Here is an 8810-nt window from a genome sequence, read left to right as displayed (position 1 = left end):
TCTCCATTGTCTTCGCCATGTCAGGCAACCCGCTCGCGTGGACTGCCGTGAGCCTTGGAGGTATATGCTTCAGTGCAAAGGGCGGCTCGCTTTCCCATGTTTGGCAGCGCCGCCCATGGGAGTGGAACCTCCGCGACGTGCTTCAGTCGGATGAGAAGGGGACTACGATGGCCTACGACCGAGCAAAACACCGGTTGTGTACATCGGTGTCGCCTCGGTGGTGGTCTTCATGGGACCCAAGTGGCGGCGGTCTCCCGTGTTCTATTTTTCCTCGATGATGGCGGCAGCCGCGGACGTGTTGGCCATCACTTCATCCATCTCCGCGAAGCCGGCTTCTTTCTTCGCTGGCAGGGTGCGGTTACACGTATGTTGACGGTGGATGGTGTGATCATGTGCACGGGCGGAGCGATATGACACGACATCGTCCACGGCAACCATGATGCCTGTGCCGCCGTGCTCCCCAGTAAGCTCGCTTGAAGCGGCGAGTTGTTGAACGATGCACCGGCTTGGAGCTTCTGCATTCGCAAGCTAGTCTACAGTGGCCTGGATCGTCGAGGGTGGTGGAGCATAGCATTGCCTGGCTCGTATCTGGCAGGTTCGACGGTCCACCCAGATGGGAGCGGAGTGTGGTGTGTGTTTTGCCCGGCGTCTATCACTGTTTGAATAGCGGGCGGACGGCCGGAGCCAACCAGTGTTGTTTTAATGACGGTCGACTCGCGAACGGACGTGTGATCGGAATAGCTTTTTTTTCGGTACACGCACATGTTTAATGGAGGAAGGCGAGTAGTATGTGGCTGTTTGAATGTGTTTCTCTCTTTCCTGACAGTGTTCGTCTAATTTAATCTCAATTGTAATTTATTCCAACCCGCGTTGTCTTGTGATGATCTAATTTGAGACTCGAAATACCGGGTTGAAGTACCCGGTTGCCCGTCAGTGATAAGTGTTGCTACTAACAGCGTGCCATGCCCTAATTAAGTCAGTTTGTGTATTGACAAAAACCAAAAATTCGGTTTTTTCGGTTTCGGCTTCGGCCCGGTGTTCGGTTTGTCGGTTTTTATGCCCACCCCTAGTTTGTGGTAACCGATCACTTATAATGTTCTTTTTGCTAGTGGAATAGATCCTGGAGTTGATTTGTTGCTATTTTGTTGACTACCCACAAATGTACGGCCAACATATATATGACTCACCCCGCAAAAAAAAACATATATATGACTCAACACCCAGTTGAGCTTCATCCGTGAGTACAAAAGAAGCACGAATTAACTGTTTTTTCATAATTTTATTTTGCTAGTTTAATGCATCTTTTACATAAGGCATGATCGCATATGACCAGTAAAAACTTTGATTCACTCGCGGCCCAAATGTCATGACGAATTACCCAGCTAAATGCATGACCCGTCACAACTCACAACCCCATTTCCATTTCGCTGCACAAGTGTGTAATGACCAACCAACTTCAGTAAATCTACCATGAGCTCCCGTTGCATACTTGTATCAAAGGCAGCCCGAACAGGAATGCAGAAAAATTAGCCACACATAGGAATGCCGCCAAATTAGTGGAGGTGTGTGTGTGGCAGGGTTTTTGTACCGAGCGCGATATTTTTTCTGGGGTAACCGAAAATCTGTGTGGAAATTATCGAGTTTGAGATATGAGAGGAAACTGAGAAAGAGTGAACACAAATGGAAAAGTTGCCGTCGCTGCGCTGGATAAACGCATGGCTAACAAGCAAAGGATCCTTTGAATTTAGGCTCAGAAATGTGTGGGCTATTACATGTTGTAAAATGCTAGTAACAAATTTAATCTAGCTTGATCTTATAGTTCATTCCAACCTGCATCGTCTTGTCATGATCTAACTTGAGGTTGGAAACGCCCGAGTTGAAGTTCTTCTGCAGGAACCTGTACATGTGATTGACCACGAATCGCCTGAACCATCCATGCACGCGATTCCCGCCGCTCGCCGTCAGGATCGTCCTCCCGATCACGACGCTCACCCCGCTCCTGCAGGCTCGGTCCATCATGGCGGCCTCCTCGGCTGTGCGGGCGATCTCCTTGAGCGCCGCGAGCACCGACTCCAGGAACTCCTCGCCTTCCATGTCCTGCTTGTCCATGTACCCGTACTGCACCACGGACCTGTACACCCCCGGTGGCACCTCCTCCTCCGGCGCGACGAGGAACCGCTCCTCGGGCAGCACCGAGGTGACCGGCAGCCTCCTGACGGTGACGAACAGCAGCAGCTCGCGGAGGCAGCCGGTGTGCTCCGCGTAGTGGCGCACGATGGGCGGGATGCCGTTCATCAGGTCCGTGAAGAAGAAGCAGACCCCTGGCACGCGCGCCGACCTGGCCACGATCGCGGCGAGCTCGTTGCAGGAGATCATGTGGCCCGCCTCGTACTCGCCCTTCTTCTTCCGGCCGTAGGTCCAGGACACGGTGATCACCAGGAAGAAGGCGGTGATGGCGAACGGGACCCACCCGCCCTGCGCCATCTTGTTCATCAGCGAGCTCATGTACAGACCCTCTACGGCCACGTAGACGGCGAAGAACGTGGCGGCGAGCGCCGGGTGCACGTCCCAGATCACCACCATGACCACCGTCATGAGCGCGGTGGTGATGAGCATGACCCATATAACCGCTACACCGAAGGCATGGCCGATCTCCGGGCCGCCCTGGAAGCCGATGGTGACGAGGACGCAGAAGAGCATGAGGAGGTAGTTCACCTCGGGGCAGTACACCTGGCCCTCGTACTTGTCAGAGGTGTGCCGCACGGTGGCCCGTGGGAAGTAGTCGAGCACGATGGACTGCCGGATGATGGAGAAGCTGGCGGAGATGAGCGACTGGCTGGCGACGATGGCGGCGAGGGTGGCGACCACGAACATGGGCCAGAACAGGGCACCCGGGATGCTGCTGTAGAACGCCGTGCTCAGCTCGGCGGGGTTCTTGATCAGGTACGCTGCCTGACCGGCGTACGCGAGGATGAGCGACGGGTACACCACCGTCGAGAAGGCCACCTGCAAAAATGATTAATTAGAATTAGAATGCCATTATGGTACCATTAATCCGCAGGGCCAGGCAATGTAATGTAGTAGTACCTGAATTGATCTCTTGTTGAAGTGACCCAAGTCGGCAAACATAGCTTCAGCGCCTGATTATAGACGATCAGAAACTTCAGATTTAGCAGAGTTTGTCCAACATTTTTGTGTTGATGAAATTGAGAAACATGACACAGATTTCAGCAACCTGTGATGCAGAGGATTACGGCGCCGAGCTGCTCCCAGCCGGCGGCCCCGTTCCTGGCGAAGTAGCAGTAGATGTAGTAGGGGTTGACGGCCTTGAGAACCGGCGGGTAGTAGACGATGATGTTGTAGAGGCCGATGGTGGCGATGGAGGCGAACCAGAGGAGCATGATCGGGGAGAAGGAAAAGCTGACCCTGCTGGTGCCCATCTGCTGGAAAAGGAAGAGCAGCAGCAGGATCACCACCGACAGCATCACCACATGCTCTGCATTTGCAACAAACAAACAAACAAAATGTTAACCGCACGCACGTCAAATCACAACGATACGATCAAACAGATAATTCAAGTAGCAGTAGCCGATTCTTCTTCTTCTTACTTTGTTCGATCTTGGGAGATCTCGATTGGATCCCTTGAACGGCCGAAAGAACTGACCGGAAACAAGAAACAGACAAAAAGAGATCAATCAAGTTGTTACGGACGGACGGTTAGGAAAAATCGGAACAACTCAAACGGTTCAAACAGAAGAAAATATTCTGCACGTTCGGTCGTCACCTGAGATGGCGGGGGTGAGGGCGCCGTCGCCCATGACCATGGAGGTGCCGACGAGCACGACGTAGGTGAGGACCGACTGCGCGGCGGCGCTGCCCTCCAGGAATCTCTGCACGCGGGACGGCTCGGACCGCCTCTTCTTGCCGTGGAACCTGAGGTGGAGGTCGGAGGGCAGCCGCGTGAACTGCCCCGGCGTTCCGCCCTTGAAGTTGACGTGCTGCCGCAGCAGCGAGTAGAGCGCGAAGGTGCCGCCCTCGCCGTGGTCGTCGGCGCGGAGCACGATGAGCACGTACTTGACCAGGCTCATGAGGGTGAGCGTCCAGAGGATGAGGCTGAGGATGCCGAGGAAGTCCCGCTCGCCGGCGCCGGGGAGGACCACGGACGGGAACACGTAGAGCGGCGACGTGCCCAGGTCGCCGTACACGATGCCCAGCGACTGGAAGCTCAGCAGCAGCGTCTGTGACACCGTGAACGCCTACATCCATCCTACGAGTCAGGATCGATCTGGTCGAGAGTTGGTCGAGATCGATCTGCGATGCATGGATATATCATAGGAGTATATATGTCTACTACGTGCCTGAGGTGTCCGGTGTCGCATCTTGTACGCCTGGCTGAAGCTCAGGGTCCGACCACCGCTTGTGCCGCCATCGCCGCCCTGCTGGTGCCCGTCGGCGCCGGGAGGGGCCATCTCCAGGACGATGTCGCCATTCGCGTCGGGGCGCCGCTCCATGGGGAGGGGCCGATCGAGCTCAGGGGTCCAACTCCAACACGTCCCAAAGGTGCATTTATAAACCGCATATTTATCTGAAAAAATAGTTGGTGAGATAAAGAAACCGCGTTTTGTCTGTGGGACCCAATTTGGCCATGTTTCAACTTAAACCCCTCGAGGCTAGGCATAGAGAACCAAATTTATTTTTTCTTCTTCTAATTTACTTCTTTCTTTCTTGCCAAATTTATTTCCTTCTTCTAATTCTTTTCCTTCGTGCTCAAGGGCTCATAATAGGGGGATATATTCCTTCTTTAATTCTCTTTCTTCCTTCCTCGACACACAAGCGGAATTTATTTCTTCTTTTAACCCCTTTCCTTTTTTCTTATATTTGTGACCAAACGGGACCCACTCCTTGAGGCGACTCATTGATTTCAATTCATAGACATATATAAATTGGTGCGATGAGTTGACTCAACTATTAAATTAGTTGAGGAGATTCGGTCTACCCCTTCCCCTTATAACTCTGCTATTGATACTTGGAGTTTTAAAACAAAACTTTTTAGGAAAAAAGTGAAAGGATGGAGCATCAATATCGATGCTGCTATTAAGAAAAAAAAAGAGAGCTGCTTTTAGAATTTGATATCCTTGATGTTTTTTGCTGAGAAGAATTTGATTTCTGATGTTGATCATCAAAGAATGAAAGATATTCAAGCTGGGTTGAAAGATATTTGGAGAAAAGAGGAAACTGCCATGTGGCAGAGATCTGGGACTAAGAAAATTCTGGAAGGGGATAATTATTTCCATGCCCTAGCCAACCAGAGGAGGACGAAAAACCACTTAGCTATATATGTTAATGCGGGATGAAGTTCCTGTGACAACTATTGCTGACATGCTGAAAGTTGCCACTGACTTTCATAAGAACCTTTTTGGTTTTGAACAAAAGGAGAACATTCATTTGGATCCTTCCTTCTGGTCTGAGCAAGAAAAATTGAATTCTACTCAAGTAGATGATCTTGAAAACCTTTTCCTGAACAAAAAATTAAGAATGCTACTATGGGGTCCTACTCTTGTGGTGCTCCAAGCCGTGATGGGCTTTCCTTTTCTTTTCTACCAAACTTGGTAGGAACTTATTAAGCATGATTGCATGACTTTAGTCAGGGATTTTGAAAATGGGGTATTATATATGGCTAGACTTAATTATGTTATTGTAGCTCTGATTCCAAAAGAGCATGATGCCAAGCTATGAAACAGTTTAGGCCTATTAGCTTGGGCAATTGCTCCATAAAATATTTCAGTAAAGCCATGACTAATAGGGACCTATTAGTGATAGGCTGCTTTGATCTTGCCAGTCAGCTTTTGTTAAAGGTAGGTACATCCTGGAAAGTATGGTGACTACTTATGAAACTATTCATGTGCTCCACTAGTCCAAGCTACCTGGGGTTGTCCTCAAGTTGGACTATGAAAAGGCCTATGATAGAGTTAACTGGGATTTCCTTGTGAAAATGCTTTCTTCTAGGGGTTTTGGCAATCAATGGATTAGATGGGTGATGAGACCTATTCAGTATTGTTCTTTCTATGCAAGACTAACTGATAACAATGGCACTTTGTTTGTTAATGGGAAAGGGTTAAGACAGGGGCCCCACTTTCTCCCATTCTATTAAATTTGGTGGTTGATGTGTTTTCTAAACTGCTCATTAAAGCTTCCCAAGTAGGTATTATTGTTGGGGTTCTCCCCAATGTTGTCCCTCGAGGGATCATTAGCTTGCAATATGTTGATGATACACTTCTGTTCTTAGAACCTAGTTTGGAAAATGCTAGAAATGTTAAATGGATACTATCTTGTTTTGATGAATTATCCGGCATGCAAATTAGCTTTAGTAAATGTGATCTGATCAGTCTCAATGTTGAATAGGAGATTTCTAAACTACTAGCCTAGATTTTCTGCTGTAAACTGAGCTCCTTCCCTTTAACATATCTTGGTGTGCCTTTGCATTTTGCAAAGTTGCGCAAAGAGGACCTCCAACCTATAGTTCATAAAATTATGAAAATAATACGTGGATGGACGGGAAGACTTCTTAGCTATGAAGCTAAATTGGTGCTTCTTCGAGCTTGTAGTTCTAGTATCCCCACCTGTTTGATGTCTATTATTAAGATTCGTAAATGGGCAATTAAGGCCATTACTTCTGAGATGACACACTTCCTTTGGGGAAACCTTAGGGATATCCATAAATACCACTTGGCCAATTGGGGTTTGGTTTCTTTGAGAAAAGAATTTGGGGGTTTGAATATTCCTAACTTAAGGGAAGTAAACATGTCTTTGCTTGCTTCCTGGGCCAGGAGATACTTTGCTGGTAGGGATAAAACTGGGCGACTTTGGTGGATCATATAAATACTTAACTGAGAAACTTGAAATCTTCTGGTGCAAGCAACAAGTGGGCATCCCTTTCTAGAAAGGGTTTACATGGGCTCTGGCTGGATCTAGGCCTTTCTATAGGTGAACCCTGGGGAATGGGAATAATATATCCTTCTGGCATGACACTTGGGCTGGAGATTTTTCTCTTAGAACTCAATACCGGGTGTGGTTTGATTTGTGTTAATAGCAGAATTGCACTGTCAAACAAGGGTGTGATGGCCATACTCTAAAACTTACTTTTAGAAGGTCTGTTGCCCCTAATGTGTTACATATGTGAAATATACTTAAAGAGACGCTAGATGGTAGTTCCTTACCTCCCCTCGTCTTAGAGTGAACGATGTTGGTTCTATTATCTTCTGGATTCTTCATAGTGATCAACAGATATAATTACCAAGTGACTCAACAAATAGAGTGGACCCCAGCAACGGTGCCAGCAAGAGGCCTTAATAACCCACAAGTATAGGGGATCGCAACAATTTTTGAGAGTAGTATTTCATCCAAATTTATTGATTCAACACAAGGGGAGCCAAAGAATATTTGTAAGTATTAGTAGTTGAGTTGTCAATTCAACCACACCTGGAGAACCAAATATCTGCAGCAAAGTGATCAGTAGCACAATATTATGTTAGTTTGATAGTAGTGGTAACAATAGCAATAGCAACAGTAACAGTAACAATAGAAATTTTATAGTGATCGTAACGGCAGCAACAAAATCACCGGAAAGAATCTCAATTATTGCCATTTGGGTATGCGAATTATAACACATAATAGGTGCATACAACTTGCAAGATCGGATCAAGAACTCAAATATATTCATGAAAACATAAAGGTTTCAGATTTGTAATCACGGCACTCGGACCCTAGTGACAAGCATTAAGCATAGCAAAGTCATAGCAACATCAATCTCAGAACATAGTGGATACTAGGGATCAAGCCCTAACAAAACTGATTGGATTACATAACAAATCTCATCTAACCCGTCACCGTCCAACAATCCTACAAAGAAATTACTCACTCACGTGATGAGCATCATGGAATTGTTGATGGAGAATGGTTGATGATGATGATGGCGTCAAATCCCCCTCTCCGGAGTCCCGAAAGGACTCCAAATCAGCCCTCCCAATGAAGAACACGAGGTGGTGGCGGTTCCGTATCGTAAAACATGTTGATTCTTTCTCTTTGATTTTTTTCTCTGAAATAGGTACTTATGGAGTTGGAGTTATGGTTGCCAGAGCTACCAGGGGCCCACAAGCCTGGTAGGAGCGCCCTGGTGGTTGGGCGTGCCCCTGGGCTTGTGGCGCCTGGGAGCCCCCCCTCTGCTAATTCTCTTCACCAGTATTTTTAAAATATTCTGGCAATTCTGCTGACAACATCGTCAGTCCGGATTAATTCCATTCAAATCATGTAAATTAGAGTCCAAAACAAGAGCAATAGTGCTTGGAAAAGTAAATATGTTTGGGACATATCACCACCCTTTCCTCCCTCTGGAGCTTCCTAGAACCTTTTGGACATTAAATGCCGACGTATTTTTTCCTAATTTTTTGGTCCGGAAACTAGAAAACAAAACTAGCACTAGGCCCGCATTAATAGGTTAATCCTGAAAAATAATAGAAATAGGTGCCAAAATAGGGTAGTAATGATATAAATATTAGTATGAACCAAGCAAAAATTATAGATACGTATCAACCGCCCACATGATAATTCTATAAGATTGAATTGCAAAGTTAGAATATAATAAAAATCAAAATAAAATCTCATGTTATCTATTACCTCCATCCCAAAAAGTTTATCTTAGATTAATGCACATGTATCTAGAGAAGTTTTTGTCTTAGATTTATCTTGATACACATGTATCTAACACTAAAACATCTCTAGATACATCTGTATCTAGACAAATCTAAGTTAAA

At 47.0% G+C, this 8810-nt stretch overlaps 1 protein-coding gene across 1 annotated transcript; it reads right to left on the bottom strand.

The window, feature by feature from the left end:
* Positions 1-1671: 1671 nt before the first annotated feature.
* LOC119279935 (potassium transporter 6-like) lies at positions 1672-4511 on the bottom strand. The gene is made up of 6 exons (XM_037560985.1): positions 4359-4511; positions 3785-4256; positions 3609-3659; positions 3236-3496; positions 3088-3140; positions 1672-3006 (listed from the first exon to the last, which is right to left on the bottom strand). Exons 1-6 carry the CDS (start codon positions 4509-4511, stop codon positions 1798-1800), a joined length of 2199 nt encoding a protein of 732 aa, XP_037416882.1. The 3' UTR covers positions 1672-1797.
* Positions 4512-8810: the final 4299 nt, after the last annotated feature.

This window comes from Triticum dicoccoides, chromosome 3B (assembly GCF_002162155.2).
Source record: "Triticum dicoccoides isolate Atlit2015 ecotype Zavitan chromosome 3B, WEW_v2.0, whole genome shotgun sequence".
Lineage (NCBI taxonomy): Eukaryota > Viridiplantae > Streptophyta > Magnoliopsida > Poales > Poaceae > Triticum > Triticum dicoccoides.
The sequence above is the reverse complement of the archived record's forward strand: the minus strand, read 5'-3'. Positions and strand labels throughout refer to the sequence as shown.